At 36.4% G+C, this 24,858-nt stretch overlaps 1 protein-coding gene and 1 pseudogene across 1 annotated transcript in view; one reads left to right on the forward strand and one right to left on the reverse strand.

Annotated features, from left to right (window-relative positions):
- The window catches only part of CD2AP (CD2 associated protein), a 132,178-nt gene extending 109,953 nt beyond the window's left edge, over positions 1-22,225 (reverse strand). Inside the window, exon 1 of the mRNA XM_032409686.1 lies at positions 21,754-22,225. Coding sequence (XP_032265577.1) covers positions 21,754-21,757 — 4 coding nt within the window. The 5' untranslated portion in view covers positions 21,758-22,225. The remainder of the gene's footprint in view (positions 1-21,753) is intronic.
- LOC116635733 lies at positions 10,013-12,438 on the forward strand (annotated as a pseudogene).
- Positions 22,226-24,858: the final 2,633 nt, after the last annotated feature.

Consider the following 24,858-nt stretch of genomic DNA (forward strand, 5'->3'; position numbering starts at 1 on the left):
AGGATTATTAAGATACTACTATCGAAAATTATATGCCAACAAATTGGCTAACCTAGAAGATATGGATAAATTTCTAGAAACATAAATCTTCCAAAACTGAATCAGAAGGAAATAGAAAATCTGAACAGACTGATGACCAGTAATGAAATTAAACAAACAAAAGTCCAGGACCAGATGCCTTCACAGTTGAATTCTACCAAATATTTAAAGAGTTAATACCTATTCTTGTCAAACTATTCCAAAAAATAGAGGAAGAAAAGATTCCAAATTTCACTCTACAAGGCCAGCATTACTCTAATACCTGAACCACTAACACTACAAAAAAAGAAAATTACACACCAATTATCTCTGATGAACACAGATGCAGATATCCTCAACAAAATATTAGCAAACTGCATCCAACAATACAAGAATCATTCACCACTATCAAATAGGATTTATTTCAGAGATGCAAGCATGGTTCAGTATTCACAAATCAATCAACATGATATATCATATTAACAAAATAAAGAAAAAAAGCCATATGATCATCTCAATAGATGCAGAAAAAGCATTTGCTAAAATTCAACATCCATTCATGATAAAAACTCTCAACAAAGTGGATTTAGAGGAAACACACCTCAACATAATAAAGGCCATAGCTAATGTCATACCCAATGGTGAAAAACTGATTTTCCTTTAAGATTAGGAACCAAAAAAAAAAAAAAAGATTAGGAACAAGACAAGGATGCCTACTCTTGAAATTTTTATTTAGAACAGTACTAGAAATGCTAGCCATAGGAATCAGACAAGAAAAGTAATAAAAGGTATCCAAATTGGTAAGAAAGAAGTAAAACTGTCACTATTTCCAAATGACATGACCCTGTATTTAGAAAAGCCTAAAGACTCCACCAGAAAACTTTAGAATAAATGAATTCAGTAAAATTGCAGAATACAAAATGAATACCCGTAAATTGGTTATATTTCTACACACTAATAACAAAATAGCAGAAAGATAAATTAAGAAAACAATCCCATTTATAATTACACCAAAAAGAATAAAATAGCTAAGAATAAACTTAACCAAGGAGGTAAAAAACCTATACTGTGATAATTATAAGACACTGAAGAAAGAAAATGAAGACGACACAAATGGAAAGTTATACCATGTTCAGAGTAAAATAATTAATATTGCTAAAATGTCCATACTCCTCAAAGCACCCTACAAATTCAATGCAATCCCTATCAAAATACCAAAAGTGTTTTTCACAGAACTAGAACAAATAATCCCAGCATGTGTACGAAACCACAAGACACTGAATGGCCAAAACAATCTTGACAAAGAACAGCAAAGCTGGAGGTATGACAATCCCAGATTTCAAGATATACTACAAAGTCATAATAATCCAAACAGTGTTGTTCACACACAAACAGACACTTAGATCAATGAAACAGGATTGAGAACCCAGAAATAAACCACACTTATATGATGAATGTACAATGTGGAAAAGACAGTCTCTTCAATAAATGGTGTTGGGAAAACTGGACTGCTGCATGCAAAAGAATAAAACTGGAACACTTTCTTACACCAAGTAGAAAAATAACTCAAAATGATTTAAACACCTATATGTGAGACCTGAAACCATAATATTCCTTAACAACAACAAAAAAGGCAGTAGTCTCTGACATTGGCCTTGACAACATATTTATGGATATGTCCCCTCAGGTAAGGGAAATGAATAAAAAAAATAAACTATGTGGACTACACCAAAATAAAAAGCTTTTGCACAGCAAAGGAAACCATCAAAAAAATGATATAGTTTAGGAAAACACGTATAATGAAATTTCAAATGATTAAGGCAAGAGACCAAACTAAGTATAAAGTACAAACCAAATCTGTAAAATATATTTCTTTTTTAAGACCTGAAATACATCAAAATAACTGTTCACTCCGTAGAAATGTACAGGTCTTTTTTTTCTCCTTCTTTATTCTGTGTTTTCTAAACTTCCTAAAATGAACAGTTTTACAATTAAAGATGATACTAATGTTGGTAATTCATAATGTGCTGTATTTACAGAACGTTAGTGTGGCAGAACCCCAATTATGCAAGTGTTCCTTATTATAATGTCGTTCTTTTCCAGCTAGGGTTCGTTCCAAGGTGATACAGGAGGGTATCTGATGTTATGCCCCACAGTATACATCAAAACCTTTCACCTAGAAGTAGAGCTAGCTAGAATCAATGGGATATGTTTCAACCCTGAAGGAATCATTAAAAAGCCGTAAATCCCATCCGCCCTACTCTGATAGAATTTTCTTATAATTTAGTTACCAAGACTAAACTCAATACAAAAAAGTTAATCCCAATCTTCCAACAACACTTCACTGTCTTAGAAACCACAAGTTCTACAGTACACATCATATGGAACAAGAAATGTTCCTGACTTACAAATGTACTGTTTTTCAAGTTCTTGTCTACTTCTCAATAGTGCTATCTGATCTTAGCCATCTACTTAATTATAACGCCTATATTTGAATATGAGAATTGTTAAATTTCTTTAATGATATTCATATATAGTATGTATATACATATAAACTATACATATGTATATATAAACATACACAATGTTTTTCAAAATATTATAGTGAGTCATGAAGTGTGGCAAAAAAAATATGTCAGCAATACAATGAACTCCTCCTTAAATTATATTGAATTACTCTAAATTATTTGTGCCTTCTTGCAGGAGAATTACACTGAGTTGACTTTCAAATATTTTATCCACTTTAACAAAATCTCTACTCAAAAGTCCAACTTTCATTTCAACAGTTCATGTCTAAGTAAAATTTATTTATTCCTTAAAAATTAGTTTGTTGTAAAAGCTATTTTATACATAGTTCAAGTAGTATTATATTTTCAATTTTTTTCAGATAAACTACAACCAAAAACACTAACTTCTCATTAACTATTAGAGCTAAATGAACCAGATCTTCCTAAAGTCAGTAAACTTCAAAATAAATTCATCCTAGGGCACCTGGGTGGCTCAGTAGGTTAAGTGTCTGCCTTTGGCTCAGGTCATGATCCCAGGGTCCTGGGATCAAGCCCCACATCGGGCTCCCTGCTCAGCGGGGAGCCTGCTCCTCTCACTGGCTCTCTCTCTCAAATAAATAAATAAAAATCTTTTAAAAAATAAAAACAAAGTAAATAAATAAACTCATCCTAGATTTGGGGGGATATTTTGGCCACTATATATACCACCATCCTAACCCCAAAGACTTAAGTTATGATTATTTAACTAACCAATAAACAATAGTAGCACTTGTATGGTTAGCTCACCCAGCAATCCACTTCTCAACATCTCAAAAGATTAAATACTTCAAAGAAGCCTATCAGGATGAGCAATGAAAAATAAACTGGAGCCACAAAAGATTACAGAATACACAAAGAGATATGTCAATTCAACACTCTAAAATGGGATGCTGCAGAGTTGGGGCCAGACTCAGAGGCTGAGTCATGTGACAACCTATGAAACTGGGCTGGTTCTTAGTTAGACTATAAATTTCCAACCCTAAATCTCAATTAAATGGATAAATTTCTATTTTAAAAAGAAACACGAATTACTCAAGAGATTAAAAATAAAATCAACAGCCATAATCCAGGAATAAAATCAGAAAGTGGCCTAAAAATAGCCTCAAAAACAGTTCCCAAAAACAGATGATTTGTTTTAAAGGTTAATTCTTTCAAAACTACCATAAAACACAAAATAAGCCTACAAAGCTTCACTATCTTAAAATAATCATTATTTAAAAACAATTTAAGTGATATTAAGACCAAAAATTGTACCCACAAATCTACTGTCTCAAACACATAAGGTTCTAAATAAAATGCCAATAAAGGAAATTGAAATGCATAGATAATTAGCCACCACAATAAGCAGGGGATAGAGGTTTAATCTTGGAAAATCTGGGGCAACTGGCTGTCTCAGTCGGTAGAGCATGCAACTCTTGATCTCAGGGTCATGAGTTCAAGCTCCACTTCGGTGTAAAGCTTACTTTGAAAAAATAATAAGAAAGAAAGAAATCTTGGAAAATCTAATTTATCATATAAACAGATAAAATTAAGAAAAACCACATGATCCACAGATTCAAAGTAGCATTCGATAAATTTGAGCATTAATGTGTTTTGTGTGAACTCAATCCCTCTTGTCCCAGTAAAAAGCTCCTAACATGAGGTCTTAACCTCAAGCTTTGCCCCAGAAAACATAAGCTTTGGGGCCAAATTAGCAATTCAGTTCTTCTCAGGATAACTATATTTATAACATGTACATTCAGACCTAGTTTATATTAGGGCATGGTTCTCAACCAGGATGATTTTGCCCCACAGGCGACACTTGGCCAAGTCTGGAGACATTTTTGGTTGTTACAGCTCAGGGAACGCTACCAACATCTAGTGGGTGGGGGCCGGGGCTGCTGCTAAGCATCCATCAATGCACAGGACAGTCCTCCACACAAATTAATTTCTGGCCCAAAACTGCTAAGGTTGAAAAATTCCATATAAGGGGAAATATGCTACATACCGATTTTCATCTCATCCGTAAATTCTAGTTGAGTGAAAAAGAACTCTTCTCAGGGCACCTGGCTAGCTCAGTCAGAAGAGTGTGCAACTCTTGATCTCAGGGCTGTAGTTTTCAGCCCCACACTGGGTATAGAGATTACTAAAAAATCAAGCTTAAAAAAAACCCACACACACAAAAAACACCTCTCCTCTCACACATACACATACACAAACACACACAAACAAAAAACACCTCTCCTCTCACACATACACATACACAAACACACGCGCGCGCGCGCACACACACGAAAGGAAGAGGGTAGGAGAAATGCTAAGGAGGGAGGGGAGGAAATGGAAGTAAATATCAAGATTGTGGTGAGAAGCTTCTAAGCAAACAGAACAATCAAAATTTAAAAGTAAGCAAACTGGAAACTAGGAATAAATATTTGCAGCAAACCAAAGAATTAAAAGCATTTCTAAGAACCAAAAAGAAAAATAATACAACAAAGGCTGAAAACAAGCAAAAGAAAATGTAGTATTTAAAATGAAGTATAGCCACTCTAGGAATTTAATTCTCACTTTGAAAAAAAAAGATACATATTTTCTTAGCAACCTGGACTCACAGTAGGGAGGGGGGCCGTGCAGGGGGGTTGCTGATAGTATTTTTTAAGGAGTCTACATTTTAAAAAAATTTTTAATAGTGATTTTTTTAAAAACAATTAATAAAAAATAGTGATTTTTTAAAAAACAAAGTAAAGTCTGAACACCAAGGTTAAAATTCTTAAAATCCAGAAATTTTTTTTAATTATGCATAAAATATCAACAGTAATATTATAAAGTTCACCAACTATTCTGCCCCAATAAACATGTATTCTTCTGATAATGAAAAATCACATCATAAAAAATAATATAAGCAATTTATACAAATTCCAAACAGGTTTGAGTTGTATGGACATTCACTAGGGAATATTTACTTTGGTTCTAATCAATACAACATAGGTAGATACCACAATATCTAATTAGGTCTGTCAAATTAAATGTACTCTGTATTATACCACTGGTTATATTATGCCATTGAGTTTTAACCTTTATTATAGCAAATCACAAATTACAAGAAGTTATACAAAAATTAACAAAACTATGCTCCATTGGGGCACCTGGGTGGTGCAGTCAGTTAAGTGCCGACTCCTGGTTTTGGCTCAGGTCAAGATCTTGAGGTCACAGGATCGAGTCCCACTTAGGGCTCTGCGCCCAGCAGAGAGTCTGCTTAAGACTCCCTCTCCCGGGCGCCTGGGTGGCTCAGTTGGTTAAGCGACTGCCTTCGGCTCAGGTCATGATCCTGGAGTCCCTGGATCGAGTCCCACATCGGGCTCCCTGCTCTGCAGGGAGTCTGCTTCTCCCTCTGACCCTCCCCCCTCTCATGTGCTCTCTCTCATTCTCTCTCTCTCAAATAAATAAATAAATAAATAAATCTTTAAAAAAAAAAAAAAAAAGACTCCCTCTGCCCCTCCCCTCCACTTTTTCTCTCTATAAAAACATACTCCACTGTAAATTCAGAAACAAGTATAAGCTTTATTCCAAAGAAGCAATAATATAATAAAAACACATTAATGGTTCCATTAAAAAAAGAAAAGATAAAAAGTATTTTTACTTTTTATTCCCAAGATTAAATACTTATTTTTTACCAGAACCAAAAGTCTTTACCAGAAACTTCTTTCCAGGACTATCCTTACATAAATGCAGAAATGCAAAATTGATGAGCATTGCTTAGTATCATTAACCGGTGACATTTCATTATTTAGGTTCCCTAAAGTTATCCGGAATGTCAAAATACTAAGAAAATTCCCTCATGTTCGTTAAAATAGAACTGATAAACAGCATTTCTTACATTTTTTTCAACAGAAGTAAGTAAATCACTCTAAAGATATCATACACAAAACCCACCCCTCCCATTTGTATTTCAAATAGAGACAAAAGTTTGCATATTAGGTACTTTATCAGAGTATTCAAAGAGAAGAGAATATGTGGTGTAAGAAAACTTTTACACAGTATTACATTCCTTTTACTATTACTAAATCGGATCTGTAAGTGATAAATGTCTATAAAAATAATCTAAATTTAAAAAACAGAAGTATTTTAATCTCACAAAGACCAAATACTTAATAATTAGTTGAAAACAAATTGCCATGCATGCGTGACTAATGGCTCCTTACAAAATAACAAAGCTTAAGAACAACAAATAAACAATATCTATCTGAAGAGCAAATAAGTTTGAAAATTCAACTAAATATTTCTCATTCAGATTTTTATTCCCATTATTAACTTTGAGAAAATACTAAAGAAATTAGTTTTAAGCAAGTTTCAAGCCATATAAAATACCATGCATTTGTCATAAAATTTTATAGAATTCACCAAAAAAGTCTTATGATAGTCTACTGGATACATAAGTGAAAGACCAAAGTGTAACACACAGTTAAAATTAGTTAAAAATCTTTTAAGAGAAAATAATTACCCAAATACATGTACAATGTGTAATACCAATCCACAATTTTAGGATGATAAAGATTTAATTATCATTTCTTTATTCTTAAACCACATTAGGACAGATATTTCAATCAATATTACTTGCTCTGTTTAGCTCAACCTTTCCCCCCAGCGTTTTAAGAAATAATTAAGAGGGAGTGCCTGCGCGTTTCAGTCGGTTGAATGTCCAACTCTAGATTTCAGCTCAGGTCATGATCTCAGGGTCATGGGATTAAGCCCCAAGTCAGGCTCTGCACTCAGCTGGAGGTCTGCTTCTCTCCCTCTGCCCCTCCCAGCGTGCGCGCACGCACACATTCACTCTCAAATAAATCTTCAAAACAAAACAAAACAAAAAAATAATTAAGAGACATGCTTTAAAATCAAAGCAATAGAACTTTAATGCAGCCTTCTCCACATCCTTTCTCTGACCTTGGGTGAGTAACAATCTCTTCAATTTCTAATTTTGAAAAATGGAAACAATGATGTTTTACCCCAGAATGCTCCAGTAGAAATTAAATACTGAATAAAATACCTAGCATTGTAAGCATTCCCTAAATGCTAATAATCAGCAAAATATCAATTAAAAAGAAATTTTAAGGTTACCAAAAAATGGAAACTGGGTTTAAAAGACAATTTCACTCTTTAAGTAGACCTTAAAAGTGTAATGAAGTTATATAACTGCAAGAACCTATAAGAAAATCAGAATCATGCAATCGTTTTATTTTCTCCACGTTTCCAAGCATACACCAAAAGTAAATACGTGCATTAAAAAATAACCTAAATCCTTACACTCAAAAAGGTGTTAAATTCAAATTACCAGAAAACATTATCTGGCCAGGGTTGAGAGCAGGGGACTTTGTTTTACTTATCTTTGTAGTCCCAAGCCCCACAGTGCCTAACATATCAAATGTACTAAACAGCTATTTGTAGCACTGAAACGAAAGATACCACATTGCCTAGAATTTTAAATTCTTCTTTCAACACAAGTATAATGATACTTAATACTCATCCAGCAAATATTTGAGTGGCTGCTACTGGAACGTAGCCACTAGTTCCAGGTACCTCTAAGGTAGAAAGGAAAAACAAAAACAAAAAAAACCAAAGCTCTGCACTCCTGGAGTTTATACTCTACATTTATATGCTAAAAGGGTAAGACAAGCAATAAACATGTAAATAAGGAAAATACAAAGTAAGTTACAATGTGGAAAGAATGGGTTAAAAAAAAAAAAAGTAGGGCAGGATAAGAAGGATCAAGAATGCCTATTATCTGTAACCCTAATGACACCTCTCAGAGGAAGAGTTAGGAATTGGTTCCACATTTATAATGGTTAAGAGTAGCACAAGCACTGGAATACACAGTTGCCTGTATTCAGTAAACTACTTCTGTGCTTCCTTCCTAATCTGTAAAATGAGAAAAATAACAGAACCCAAAAATATAGAGATTGTTGTGAGAATTAAATAATGCCTGTAAAGTGCTCAAAACTATGCCTTAAATAGGAGTACCTAATAATACTCACCAAATGTTAACACCCATTACAATAAATTACAATATACTGCAATCTCCCCACTACTCATCAGCAACCCAGGGCAAGGAACTTGTCCACCTTTTTATTTTGAATGCTTCTGTCCATGCTGATACACAAGACCTCAAGAAATATCTGTCTAATTTAAATCAAAGTATTTACTAACAAGACAGAATTATAATTATTATTATTCTGGGAAAAAGCAATTACTGTGGAAGATGACTCATTACAAAGAACTAGAAATGTTAAAAGGTGGGAAAGAACTCACAGAATAGCTATTTAAGAGTCCTTGAGAACTTTTTTCAGAACTCAGACCTCACTGAAAATCCAATAAAAGATACGGATCCTTTACCTGAAACAATTCCATCACAAAGGTCCATGCAAAATTTTACATGTTTAAAACTGACAGGCTCCTGAAATATATTCCTATGTCATTTCTGAGAACACATTACATGCCCAATAATTATTTTTCTTTTGTGCTCTTGACCAACAGCATTCATTTATTTGTGAAATACCACTCTTAAATCTTACTTATCTCTGAAGTTAAGCATTATAAACTGAAAGAACAGCTCTCTAATTACTAAAGCCAAATTATACTTTCAGGTAACAATCCAAATGTCGTTCAAAAGCTTCAAATTCTCTAATATACCAGTAGGCCAATTGCCAAAAACCACATTTTATTTAGAAGACAGAATGAAATAAACGTCAGGCCTCTTATATGCAATCTACTAAACTGAACATTTTTTCCCATGAGAAAATATATTTAACTATAGTAAGTTATCAATAATTAAATATCTAATACAGAATTAATCAGATAAAACCAAAAATGGTTTATCATTAACAAACCCTAAAATAGTACAATTCCTTTTATAATAATTTACAATTGCATAACTTTAAAATATTTTCATATATATTCTCATTAGATTCACAACAAACCTAAGGGTTTACATTCTAAAAATGCCACGTGACTACTAAGCACTTGAATTATGGCTAGTCCAAACCAACATGTTAAATAAATGCAAAATACATACCAGATTTCAAAGACAGAAAAAAATGGAAACATCTCATTAATAATTTCTTATACTGAATATATGTTGAAATCATTATTTTCTTTAACCCAACACATCCAAAATACTAAAATTAATTTCACCTATTCCTTTTAATTTTTTAACATATCTATTAGGAAACTTTTAATTATATATGGAATTTATCAGGTTACTATGCTCCAAAGAACATAATGTATAGTTGTTTCACAATACCCATTTAAGATGGTATAATCTTACAGTTCACTCAACATTGTTTATTTTAAACAAATGTTTAAGCAACTTAAGCCTTTACACTTAAATTTAACATGATAAATTGGGAACTTATATAGAAATGTCTCTGATTTGTGAAACAGATAATTTTCCCTTTATTTACTAGGAGAATGTAACGTCAATGCAACACAGACGGAAGTAAGCCATCAGCAACCCACCTGACAAGATGCTTAATATCCCAAGTTACTGACTCTCTTTTAAAAGAATTTAAGAACCTCAATGAGTCTTACAGAAAGGATTAAAGTATTTATTTCTTTTTTTTAAGATTTTATTTTTAAATAATTTCTACACTTAATGTGGAGCTTGAACTCACAACCCTGAGATCAAGAGTCACACAATCTGACGGAGCCAGCCAGGCACCCCTAAAGAGTTTATTTCTAAAAAGAAAGTTAGACCTCATACCAACTTGAAACATAGCTCCAGTAGTCAGCATTTTGTTAGCCTGGTTTAGGTGGACATATTTCAACATACTTAAATTTTGTATTATTCATTAGACTGGCTGGATCCCTCTCCCCAGTTATTCCAAATTAAAGTATAACTGAATCATAGATTTAGTGGATACATAGCAGGCTCACAATTTTCTGCTAGTTATTACGGGGGTTAAATTTTTTTAGTAGAACAAAATAAGTAATACAGTCTCTGGCATCAATGAGCTCAGGGCAAATAAGGTCATTCATTACATATGAAATGAAGAGAATAACAAAGGAGTTTTTATTTAGGCTTTACACTATGAGGTTCTAACTAAGTTCAACTGGGTTTTATAAAATATAAAGAATATGAGAAAGTCAGGAAGTATTTGTGCGAAACGGATTATCTTGGGGTCTAAAATATCACCTTTACATCTTCATTTGACATTCATTTGAAATTCTGCACTCTCAACAGATTTATTTTCATCATTTAAGGCAAATTTTTTAACTACTTTATAAAATGTGTTTGATAAGAATGGTGTAATTAATACTTAAGTAAAAATGGAGTCTTCATCTTATTTATGCACACACACTCCAAAACAGCAAGACAAAATACTCAACAGAGTACAACCTGATGCAGCAGAGTAGGAACTTAAATAACAAAAAACTTTGATATAAGGAGAACACATCTCTAAATACCTTAAAGTTAGTTGTTTCTGCTCTAAAGAATAAATAAAAAGCATGTAGGAGAATATACATTTGAAAGATCAACTTTAATATTTCCTTAAAACATTATACTCTACTTTAGCCAAGACTGATGGTCTCAATTTTACAAATATATTAACTTCCATGTTGCAAGTGAGCAAGCAGAAGGCAGTTCTGCTGCGAGAGCGGAGCAAGGCCTAAATCAAAGGAACTTGTTTCTTCAAACTCTCCTGGCAGCGATTCTGACAGTGAGGTTGACAAAAAGTTAAAGAGGAAAAAGCAAGTTGCTCCAGAAAAACCTGTGAAGAAGCAAGAGTGGTGACACTTCAAGAGCCCGGTCATCCTCTGAGCACAGCAGCAGCACAGACAATAACATGTTTCAGATCGGGAAAATGAGGTACATCAGTGTTCGGAACTTTAAAGGGAAAGTTCTAGTTCATATTAATGAATACGGGATGGATCTAGAAGGTGAAATGAAACCTCAAAGAAAAGGTATTTCTTTAAATACCAAGCAATGGAGCCGGCTGAAGGAACAGATTTCTGACATTGATGATGCGGTAAGAAAACTATAAAATCAGAGCCATAGGAAACCTGTACAGTAATCGTTGTTTTAATCTGTTTACATTGGCTTTTGTTTTCTAAACATTGTTTTCCAAGCTACTGTATATTGGGATTGCAGAACAATTTATAAGATGAATACTTTTTATGTGCCTTATTAAAAGTGTTCTGAGTGAAGTTAATTATCAACTTTATTAAGGAGGATTGCTTTGTGCCCACCACCTGGTATAGAATAAAATCAAATAATACAATCTTAAAAAACAAACAAATGTATTAACTTCTATACTTAAAGCCCAAAACAAACAATTTGGCACTTATTATAATAATCACGATAAATAAATGCTCTAGAAATTTCACCCTTAAAGTTATTAAAGTCAGTCTAGATGTTACATAAATTTATGGCCTCAGTACTAGGCCACTGATAGATAATAACAATGTTAAGACAGTTTTAATATTTCAGGTAAAAGAATCTTAAAAATATCAGTGCAAATGAAGGTGTACCTAACTCTAAAGACTCAGTGCCAGGAATACAAAAAAAAAAAATGCCATGTCACTGGTCAAACTAATGACAGATGAACAAATCCCATTTATCTTCCAACACAGGAATCTATACCATGATCTTCCTTATGCTTCTCCTATAACATTTTAACATTTCTGACAATGGAATAATCCTCTTAATTGTGCTACATTCCCTCTCTTGTTCAGATTTCTAATGATTCACATGTTAAGTTTTATTCCTATCAAGTTAAGTCATATTCATATCATAGCACTACAAGCCATCCCAAAACATTCATGACACTCATCAACCCCTGGAGGGAGTAAGAGAGAGGAACATGTATGTTAGTATCTCCAGGGGTTGAGGAATTTTTTTTTTATCCAGGTGATTCTAATAATAGGCCCAACCCATAAAACTGCTATCGACTACTTAATGCACCAAAACGTATTTGTCCTAATCCCCCTAGTGGCTAGCATGGCATTAACCACATTCCTAACATTAAGGCAAATACCTCTTGATTAATCTTTCTTTAAAAAAAAAATAATAATGATTTATTTATTTATTTGACAAAGAGAGACACAGCGAGAGCAGGAACACAAGCAGGGGGGTGGGAGAGGGAGAAGCAGGCTTCCCGCTGAGCAGGGAGCCTGATGCGGGGCTCGATCCCAGGACCCTGAGATCATGACTTGAGCCAAAAGCAGACGCTTAACCCGCTTAACCCACTAAGCCACCCAGGCGCCCCTTGATTAATCTTTCATATAAAGCTCCTTTCCTTGACCATAAGACCTTGCAACAGAACCTTTGTCTTAATGTTGGTGGTAACTATTTGTTACTGTTACCATACTTAAAGTTATTTTTCTACTAGAAACTCCCAGTGATTAGGTGCCACACAGTCACTCTCTTGGAATACGTGAACAACGAATCATCAAAAAAGAACATGAGCTACAAGACACTAAAACAGATGCTGGAATTTAGGATCCCATATTAGTCATCTCTGTTTTGTAAATTAGCTGGGAAAGAGAATGGGATCATGATGGGAAGTTTAATAACAGATACAGAATTTGAAAGATTATAAAATGCAAGTCTCCTAGAGGCAGGAAAGGACTGATATGGTATAAATAGGTTCTAGGAAAGAGTCTATAACATTGCCATATCTGGCAACAGATCAACATCTTAGGCTACATAGCAAATTAGAACACTGAATTTTTTAAAAAAGCAGAGCTTCTTCTCAGAGTAAAAGCTCCTTTAAATGCGAATTAGTAAATACATTTTCAGTTTAATGAAAACAGTCACTGAGAGAATAGAACATCCAGGTACCCGACATCTTCAGAAACAAACAAAAACCAAAATAAAACAAAAAAGAAACAATATTAAATTTAGTCCAAAGGAGGAAACTTTTAGGACCCCAAAAGGAAAATGTCTACCTCACTTGGAGCTAAAACCAGAGTTCTGACTGAAAAATCAAAGTACCTTAGACCCATGAACATATGTTTGAACTGCTCCGGTCCATTTATACACAGATTTTTTTTGATAAATACAGTATAATACTGCAAATGTATTTGAGTTCTCAGAGAATACATGTAACATACAAAATATGTGTTAATTGACTGTTTTATCAGTAAGGCTTCTGGCCAAAAGTAGGCTATTAGCCCAGTCTTGGGGGAATCAAAGTTATACTGGAATTTTCAACTTCAGGGGCGGGGGGGGGGGGGGTGTTCAGCACCCCTAATCCCCCCGTTGTTCAAGGGTCAACTGGTATTATAACACAGTCTTGGGTCAGAAAAGCCCTACTAAGATTATGAAGGGAATTTTATCTGCTTAACAATGGTAATAAATGACTCTCTGAACTAGTCTAAACATCTAACATGAACCTAAAAGACAACTAAAGGAAAGGGAGGAGTTTGGTAGGAGTGAAAAGGACAGGTACACTCTCCAAAAACAAAAACCAAAAACCCAAGTCTTTCTAACAAAGAGCCTAACTCCACTTCAGTAAAACAAGAAACCACTAATTATTGATACTTTCAAATTTCTTATATCTTGGGGCGCCTGGGTAGCTCAGTCCTTAAGCGTCTGCCTTCGGCTCAGGTCATGATCCCAGGGTCCTGGGACTGAGCCCCACATCGGGCTTCCTGCTCAGCGGGAAACCTGCTTCTCCCTCTCCCACTCCCCCTGCTTGTGTTCCTTCTCTCGCTGGGTCTCTCTCTGTCAAATAAATGAATAAAATCTTAAAATAAAAGAAAAAAGAAAAAGCAGACACATCAAATCCCTGGGACCTAATAAACAGAAGGAATTCCAGACTGTGACCAGGGAATATCCTCTCAAGCATTTGGACAGAGAATCTCATTCCACCCCAGTTTTCCAGGACCACTTATAGATCCAGGTACCAATACAGACTAGTAATACGCTCTCAAGACAGAAAATATGTAAGATCTATAGCTTTGGAGCTCAGCATCTTTCAGTATTACTGCTTGGCTCATCCTAAACAATTCCAATAACCAAGTTCATTTTTGTGCCTGGGAACAAATACCTACCTTATATCTCTCATAAAAATCTGAGCCCTGTCTGGTTTGTTTCCTTGTGGCTAGGTCTTCAAGCCTACTGCCAAACCCCATTTCCCCCCCTTTCCCACAAGATATCAGTCTGAATGTCTACCTAGTGCCTGCTACCAACCACCACCCCACTTCCACACCAAGCCGGCCCACCCCATCTATTTGTCTATACACTGCCTTTTACTACACATATCCCTCATGCTGACAGACTGACTACAGAAATATACGGACCTCTATCTAGATTCCTCAGACCAGTGTTTTGGCCTCTCCTCCATCTAGAAAGACCAAAATCCTACTTGAGGTCAATCTACCTAGTAGTTGGATATCAAAGCCTACAACTAAGCAAGTCACAGATCAGTCATAATGATAACCCAATTTACCTAATTTCAATCACATCATATTAGATTTTATTCACCCTTTCTCTTTTGAACACAAACTGAACACTTTCAGATCTTTAAAACCTTGCTTCACCAGTTTACCTAGAAAACAAAACTGCAGCTTTGTCCTCTTCTCACCCAAATCAAGAATCATTACACCTTTCTTTGCCCTTCTTCAAGCCCTTGCCATGACACCACTTTTTACATATATATTAGAAAATTAAACACTTATCATACTTAAAATATATGTTTTAAGTTTCTATTCTAATTCCAGTTAGTTAACATACTGTGTTATATCAGTCTCGGGTACAATATAGTGACTCAACACTTCCACACAACACCCAGTGCTCATCACAAGTGCACTCCTTAATCCCCATCACATATTTCACCCATCCCTCGCCCACCTCCCCTCTGGTAAACTTCAGTTTGTTCTCTATAATTAAGGGTCTCTTTCTTGCTTTGTCTCTCTTTTTTTTCCCTTTGCTCATTTGTTTCTTAAATTCCACATGAGTTTAATCATACGGTATTTTTCTTTCTCTGACTTATTTCACTTAGCATTATGCTCTCTAGCTCCATCCATGTCATTGCAAATGGCAAGATTTCATTCCTTTCTATGGCTGAATAATATTCTACTGTGTGTGTGCGTGCACATGCACATGTATATATACCACATCTTCTTTATCCATTCATCAGTCAGTGGACACTCAGGCTGTTTCCATATCTTGGCTACTGTAAATAATGCTGCTATGAACATAGGGGTGCATGGGGTGCCTGTATGGCTCAGTAGGCTAAGCATCTGACCCATGATTTCAGCTCAGGTCATGATCTCAGGTTCATGAGACCGAGCCCCGGGTCAGGCTCCATGCTGGGTATGGAGCTTGCTTGGGATTTTCTCTCTCTCCCTCTGCCCCCGACTCCACTCTCTCAACCAATCAATCAATCAATAAGCATAGAGGTACATGTAGCCCTCTGAATTAGTATTTTTGTATTCTTTGGGTAAATACCTAGTAGTGCAAATGCTGGACCATAAGATAGTTCTATTTTTAACTGTTTTCCAGAGTGCTTGCATCAAGTTTGTATTCCCACCAATAGTGCATGAATGTTCCTTTTTCTCCACATCCTCACCAACCCCTGTTGTTTCTTGTGTTGATGATTTTAGCCATTCTGACAGGTGTGAGGTTAATAGTTCATAATCGTTTTGATTTACATTTGCCTTTGCCTTATAATAAGTGATGTTGAGCATCTTTTCATGTCACTGCTATCTGTATGTCTTCTTTGGAAAAATGTCTATTCATGTATTCTGCCCATTGGTTAATTGGATTACTTGGTTTCTGGGTGTTGAGTTTTATAAGTTCTTTATATATTTTGGATACTAACCCTTTATCAGATATATCATTTGCAAATATCTTCTCCATTCTGCAGGTTGCCTTTTAATTTTGTTGACTGCTTCTTTTGCTGTGCAGAAACTTTTTATTTTGATGTAGTCCCAATAGTTCATTTTTGCTTTTGTTTACCCTTGCCTCAGGAGACATATCTAGAAAGAAGTTGCTATGGCTGATGTCAAAGAAGTTACTGCCTGTGTTCTCTCCTAGGATTTTTATGGTTTCAGGTCTCACATTTAGGTCTTTAATCCATTTTGAATTTATTTTTGTGTATGGTGTAAGAAAGTGGTCCAGTTTCATTCTTTTACAAACTGCTGTCCACTTTTCCCAACACCATTTGTTAAAGATACTTTTTCCCCACCGGATATTCTTTTCTGCTTTGTCAAAGATTAATTGACCATATAATTGTAGGTTATTTCTGGATTTTCTATTCTGTTCCACTGATATATGTGTCTATTTTTGTACCAGTACCATACTGTTTTGATTACTACAGCTTTGTAATGTAACTTGAAGTCCAGAATTGATGGCTCCAGCTTTGCTTTTCTTTTTCAAGACTGCTTTGGCTCTTCAGGGTCTTTTGTGTTCCACACAAATTTTAGAACAGCTTGTTCTAGTTCTGTGAAAAATGCTGTTGGTATTTGGATAGGGACTGCATTAAATGTGTAGATTGCTTTAGGTAGTAGAGACATTTTTAAATGTTTATTCTTCTAATCTATGATCATGGAATGCCTTTCCATTTCTTTGTGTCGTCTTCAATTTCTTTCATCAGTGTTTTTTTTTTTGTTTTGTTTTTGTTTTTAATTTATTTTTTTGACAGAGAGAGCACAAGTAGGTAGAGTGGCAGGCAGAGGGAAAGGGAGAAGCAGGCTCTCTGCTGAGCAGGGAGCCTGATGCGGGGCTCCATCCTAGGACCCTGGGAATCATGACCTGAGCCGAAGGCAGCCACTTAACCGACTGAGCCACCCAGGCGCCCCTCATCAGTGTTTTATAGTTTTCAAAGTACTGGTCTTTCATCTCTTTGGTTAGGTTCATTCCTAGGTATCTTATTATTTCTGGTGCAATTATAAATAGGATTGTTTTCTTAATTTCACTTTCTGCTGCTTCCTTATTGGTGTATAGAAATGCAACAGATTTCTGTACATTGATTTTGTATCCTGTGACTTTACTGAATTCATTTATCAGTTCTAGCCGTTTTTTGGTAGAGTCAGGTTTCCTATATATAGTATCATGTCACCTGCAAATAGGGAAAGTTTTACTTCTTCTTTACAAATTTGGATGCCTTTTATTTCTTTTTGTTGTGTGATTGCTGTGGCTAGGACTTCCAGTACTATGTTGAATAAAAGTGGTGAGAGTAGACATCCTTCCTTGTCTTGTTCCTGACCTTAGGGGAGGAGCGCTCAATTTTTCCCCATTCAGGATGATGTCAACTGTGGTTTTTCATAGATGGTTTTTATTATGTTCAGGTATGTTCCTGATAAAGCTACTTTGTGGAGGGTTTTTATCATGAATAGATGTTGTACTTTGTCAAATGCTTTTTCTGCATCTATTGAAATGATAATATGGTTCTTATCCTTTCATTTATTGATGGGATGTATCACACTGATTGATTTGCAATCAAAATACATTTCACAGAGAAAGATATTCCATCACAGAAAAGAGGACAAAAAATTAATCACAGATCTGGATTACGTACAAATAAAAATCTGGAGGCATTTTTGATTAGCAAATGGAATGAACCAAAAGCACTTCATGTTTTACAACTTTGTTTTTATCTCAAATGCCTTAAAATTTAGATCTTATTAAGTTAATGTGACATCATTTTACTTTGTAAACTCCTCATTTAGAGAAGTATATGGCATACATCAGGCTAGTTTCCATAGGAAAATATAAAATATTATCAGTGTGAATTTCCACCCTTAATGGGATTTTATGGAACTATAACTATTCAAAGTTTGAAACACTTAGAAAAACCTGATCATGAGTACTTACTAATTAACAAATACAGCTTATTATTAGTTTTGTTACTGATCCAAATTTGAAATAAAAATTTCCTAATAGGACTATTTCATGTTCTGGATTAGTTTAACTGAAATAAATCCTGAGACTGAAAGGTGAGCCCTTAGCAGGCAACTTCCATTTGCCACTACTTATCTGCATGAGTCAAGATTTTCTCCAAATAGTGCAACAAAGTAAAATAAGGAAATAAATCACTCTATTATACTAGTGCATAGATCATCTCTAAACCAATTGCACTTTTCTGTCCATTAAACTGCCTCATAATTTAAACATGTTGACTGGTCATATATGAGCTTAAAAAAAACAACCTGAACTAAGAAGTTCATAACCTTACCTAAAATTAACAGAAATTCAATCATTAAAATCCACTTACTTTTTCAAAAATAAAAATTCATACATTGTTAACACTTTGTACCATTTGCTATCTTTTTCCCCTTCAAAATGCAGATCTGTATTTCTGGAATAAGAAAAGTTAAGTTTTGCCTTTCTATATCTCTAAACTCTCCACAAATTCTTTCACACAGAATACCTCAAATTTCTACATGTTAAGCATTCTTCTATATGAAGAAACTAAAAGCAGTGCTTTAGCTTAACATAAAATTCAAAGAAACTAGTCTTCTAGTACTCATCCCATCTACTTTCCCCAAAACTACTAAACTTACTATCAATAATGGACTTTTTCAAAATATAATCAATACTGGAAAAAAAAAAAAATCTCCCTACATAATTTTTATAAGGATACATAGAATTAAATTTCTGGGGGAAAAAAATGAAATGTCTGCATTACTACAAAACATCTTATCCCACCAATTCTGTAAATGCAATATGAGCTTCTAACAAAGGTCAAAAATTGAGAATTGTTTTTGTAAGTTGGTGCAAGAATTAGAGAAATCATTTGAAAATGAAAATAAGAGCAATCAACATTGGCCATGTTCCAAACACTTTACAAGTATCAGCTCATCCAATCCCCATAACAACCTATGAGATTATTTTTACTCCACTTACAGAGTAAGAAACTGAAGCAGAGACAGGTTAAGTAACTTGCTCAGTCACAACAACTAATAGGTGGAAGAGCCAGGATTTGACCTTAAGCTGTCCCAGTCCAGAGCCCTGCTCTTAACTCTCTAGTTATACTACCTACCTAAATAGTTCACATGGTAGGAACCATCACTTAATAGGTATCCAAATTATTTCAAAACAAAGAAATTAAGGATTTTTTCATCTGTGACACACCAGATAAAACAACATATATATTTTTTAAGCTGCCATCTTAAATCATAAGAAATAAAGACTAATGATAATAAAACCAAGCAAATGAGATTTATATTAAAGAGGAAACTCCTTTTAAATGATTTTGATAACTTTAACATGCATTATTACATGACCAATAAATTTAAAGTATACATTCATATAGAAATGCCTGACAAATACCTTTCAAAAATTAACTACAAATGCCAAGTAATCAACCTTCAAAACACATACTGGGTAGTCAAATTGAGAGCATACAAACATCACACTTTACCTAGATAATGTGGCAACTTGCCTAACCAAAATACAGCAGAGAAGTCACTAAGGAAAAGCCTTTGAACAATTAAAATAGATACTCCAATGCCCCAGTATTGATGCTAATTTTCTCAAGGTAACATCTCACACACTAAGTAAGGATATACTTATTTTCCCCTTATGCAGAATTACAAATTTGAATGATTCCCACACTTGTAGAAAAATTAGAGAAGGGAGAATGAAGGGGGCTCTAATCACAGTGACAAACATCCAATAGGAAAGCAGAAAAATATTTAAATAACATCAAAATGCAGAAGAATTGAGTCAACAGTCCTATATACAATCCAACACATCCCTCAAGGCATCACAGTAACCAATGGTCACAAATGATGACCCTAGGCCACCATTAATTATATTCTGCATCCTATTTAAGACAAGAAAGAATTACATATTTTAGTATGATTTTCATCCAAATCAGTTAAAGTGGTTTTATAATTTGATGCTTAAAGGAATAAACCCTCAAATACTCAGTAAACTCAACAGATCAATTAGAAAGGAATTCCTGTGAAAGTTCCAAACAGCGAAGGTTTTACCCTCTGGAGGTTTAAGAGTAGTTTGTGTACAAAAGTTACCTGAAAGACATAAAAGTAGAAAGTCGAGCAAAATACAGAAGAGCTAACGAGGATCTGTAAACACTGTGCTTAAAGCATTGCCCACGAAACATTGTGTGGGCAGAAGGTGCCACATCAGCAGTAGTCTGTATTTGTCCTGCTTCTAAATCATTTGTTAGCTGCATGAATTATTAATTTCGGTTAACAGTGTGTTGATATGAAGAGTACCAACTCTCAACTACAAAAAATGATAAGAGTCCTCCTGATTTACTCTACAAAACCAAAGTTGGGTTTATTCTTCTAGAACATGCTTACGCTCGTCGGTGGCACAAATTTATGTTTTATAATGGCACACATTTATTTTGGCACACAACACACTTCTTTTAAATTGCTTTTAATTTTTAAAGGATTAAGAGAGTGCCTAGCCCACACCGAAATGTGTTATCAAAAGAACTGTTACACTACTCAACAAAACTCCCTTTCAAACCAGGCTGCAACACATTCTGCTTTTTCTAGCTCCCACCAAAACTTTAAAGCACATAGTAAATAACATATAAGGCCTTGTACTTTTCTCTCTCGCAAGGAAGTCTAATTCCAAACAGGAAACAGCTTCTCAAAGGGTTCAACACTGAAATCCTATCAAACCCTAACTCGGTCCTCAGAAAGAGATTTAATATTTAAGTGCCAACACACTTGCCTAGGTAAAAACAAAGTAAATACTCAAGTTTCCCTGTCCTTAAGACATCCCTCCCTTGAAAGTTTTAGCGGAGGGAAAAAAAAATTACCTTTCCTAACAACAACAAACGAAAAACTTATTAAAACGCCAATCTATACAAAGCCTAGCAGAAGATAAAGAAGTTAAAAGTGCTACTTTGTCAAGTTTTTCCACCACCCTCCCCCATCCGACCAGAAGGGGGTAGGGAAAGAGGAGGCTGGGGAAGGGAGGGAAGTTTAGGCTAAGGTTAGCTGGGCAGTGGGCGCGGAGAGGGGACCAGGTGCCCCCTCCCCCATTCCCTCACCTTTCCCGAGAACAGGAAGAGGCGGGGAGGGGAGCGCAGGAGAAAGCACCCGCAAGCCCTCCGACCAATTTCTCTGCGAGAAGAGCAAGGTGGAAGGCAGGGCGAGGAGGGGCGGTAGAGGGTGCGGTGTTGCGAAAGGGCTGACCCCGCTCCCTCCCTGCCGAGACCTACAAGGGGAACCGCCTGCCCTAATCGTGAAGGTCCAGCCGGGCGGCGGGAAGATCCCGCGAGTCTCTTACCCATGCTGGGGGCTCCCGCGGGGAGAAGCCCGGCGCCCCCTGCTCCTCCTCTGGCTGATCGCGCGGCCGCACTTGCGGCGGGAGGCGGGCCCCGCGCTCCGCTCCTGCCCCTCCTGAACTCAGGCGGGGTGAAGAGGCGCCTCCATCCGCCCGCGGCGTTCCCCGGCCAGTCCCGTCAGCGCGGCCCGCGAGCTAGAAGCGACAGCGGCGGCTCCTCGCTCCTGGCCTCCGCCGAAGCCGCGGCGGCGGGAGGGCTCTCCCCCGCCCGCCCAGACGGCTTTCCCAAACCCCGGACGCTCCCGCAGCAGGGGTGGGACCTGCCAGTACGTCCTGGCCGCCGGCTCCAACCGGGAGCGCCGGCCGAGCCCCGGAGCCCGCCTCCCGCCGCTCCCTTCGACGACCGCCGTTCTAGAATGCGACACCGAAAACAGAGGTGGAGACCCCACAGAGGCCGGGAAGGTGCCGGGAGCTGGACCCGGGAGGAGGGAAATCTCGCGAGAACCCCCTCGTTCTCCCTGCCCCGCCCCCTCCGCGTCCCGGCTCACTACCCGGCACCCCAGCTGGTGCCAGGTGCGGTGACGTCAGGGCCGAGGAGTCGCGCGCCACCCGCGTCCAGGTGCAGCAGGCTGAAGAGGAAGGAATCCGGAAGAGTTGCGGTTACTCCTTCGCCTTGAAGTTCGGCACAGCTGGGACGGCCGTTTTGTATGGTTTGTCGCCCCAGAAGGAAACAAAGTTTTTGCTCATAAGCAAAGTGAGCCTGTGTTGTGAGCCTGTGTTGCCCCACTTTCCGCGGGGGCGATGCGGTGTTGCTCTGTGCAGAGCGGCAGGTTCTGGGGGACGTAACAGAAAACAGATGGCAAGAAACAGAGGCAGAGAGACCGAGACCTCTTGCTTTCAACCCTCAGAGGCCCAGCTCCTCCGGGGAACCCCGTAGCTTACCTTGCAAAGTTCTTAACGAATCACAAGCACTTGTTCGTGGGAAAAACAAAGCAAAACCCTAGGCACACACAAAAAATTATATTTTACAGACATAAATCATTGGTTCATTTAGCCTCTGTCAGCTGACTACAACATCTAAATCCCTTTACTTGAGCAGGGAAGAAATAGTCATTATCTGAAATATTGCCAGGCATTTTTTCGAGCCTCAATATGAGGAAGGACATGGGATTACTGTAATCAACATGAACATTTCTTAGAGGAGTTGGAACAAGTATAATTCAACCAGGTTTTTCCCCCTACTGTTTAAATAGACCCAATTCCAGACTTGTGTGAGAGCAACACTTGTTGACTGTCAACTACTGTGCCTAATGCTTTTTAAAGAAATTATGTCATTTAATTCTCAAAACTATGAATTGTAAGAATTACGAATCTAAACACTAAAACTGCCTTGCTGTTTGGAATCAAGTAGACCTGGGTTTCTGACACAGCGCAGTCATTTACTTTTTTGTTGAATCTTGGGTAAATTAACTAAACCTGGCTGAACTTCAGTTTGTTGAGTCTGTTGAAAGAAATCTTTACACTATAAAGCATAGTGTTTGTCACATAGTAGCAATCTTCTAAATATTTATTCCCACTATCTCTTACCTGCTTTTGCCATCTTTTAATATTTTTTTCTTCCAAAAAGGTTGCATATGGTACCTTTATAACAAGAATTGTCAATCATAATCAGAGCTGAAAAGGACAAAATAAAAAATTTTAATATGCACACCTAAATGAGATGCACATGTTGGCTGTGTTGTATTAAAACTACAGAACATGTGCCCTTTTTCAATCAACAAATATTTTTCATCACGGTCTACATACAATATTATAGGAGCTTGAGGTGTACAATATGATGATTCAACATATATACATTATGAAGTTGTTGCAGAATTGCAGGGTTCTTGTCTCACGGAGTCCAAGAATGAATCTCCTGGACACAAAAGGGTGAAGTGAAAGTTTATTAACTGAAGGTGAGAACAGAAAGGAAAGAAAAAAACTCTAGGGTGAGAGGGGGTCCCTAATGGGTTGCCACTGAGGGCTTTTATGATGGGTCTTTTATAGAAAACTGACCAGAGAACTTGACTTCACCACTGGTAACACCATGTTTATGTCCCCTTCAAGTCTGGTAAATTTCAGAGGCCAAATTGTAACTTTCATGAAAATATCTTGTCTATAACAAAACAAACAGGGAGGTCTCCTTACGTTTCTTTAGCTCTGGTTTTGTTTGTAACTCATGAAAGTATTTCATCTCTAACATTTCTCCTGGTCTGGGATTTCTGTGAGCCTGGTCAGTAGCCCCCTACCTATCTCTCCCTACCTAGCCCCACCTGTCCTTTACTCAAAGTGAGCACCAGGATAAATTAAACTATCTCTCACCATACAAAGTTGTTACAATATTATTAACTATATTCTCTATGTTGTACATTGCATCCTCGTGTCTTATTTATTTCATAACTGGAAGCTTGTGCCTTTTTTTCCCCTTCCTCTACTTTGCCCATCCTCCCACCCTCTTCCCTCTGGCAACCACCAGATTCTTCTCTGTATCTATGAATGGGTTTTGTTGTGTTTGTTTTGTTTTTTAGATTCTACATATAAGTGAAATCATACAATATTTGTCTTTCTCTATATGGCTTATTTCACTTAGCATAATACCCTTCAGGTCCATACATGTTGTCACAAATGGTAAGATTTTATTCTTTTTATGACTGAATAATATTCCTGTGTGTGTGTGTGTGCATACCACATCTTTATATTATATATGTATTATATATGTAATATATATACACACCACATTTTCTATATCTATTCATATATGATAGATACAGGTTGTATCTGTATCTTGACTATTGTAAATATTGCTACAATATACATAGAGGCAAAATATCTTTTGAAATTAGTGTTTTTGTTTTCTTCAGATAAATGCCCAGAAGTGGAAGTGCTGGATCACATGGTAGTTCTATTTTTAATTTTTTCAGGAACCTCCATACTGTTTTCCATGGTGGCTATACCATTTTGCATTCCACCAATAGTGCACAAGTTTTCCTCTTTCTCCACATCCTCCTCAATACTTGTTATTTCTTGCTTTTTTTTTTTTATACTAGCCATTCTGACAGGTATAAAGTG

This window comes from Phoca vitulina, unplaced genomic scaffold (genome assembly GCF_004348235.1).
Source record: "Phoca vitulina isolate PV1807 unplaced genomic scaffold, GSC_HSeal_1.0 scaffold11, whole genome shotgun sequence".
In the NCBI taxonomy this organism is placed as follows: domain Eukaryota; kingdom Metazoa; phylum Chordata; class Mammalia; order Carnivora; family Phocidae; genus Phoca; species Phoca vitulina.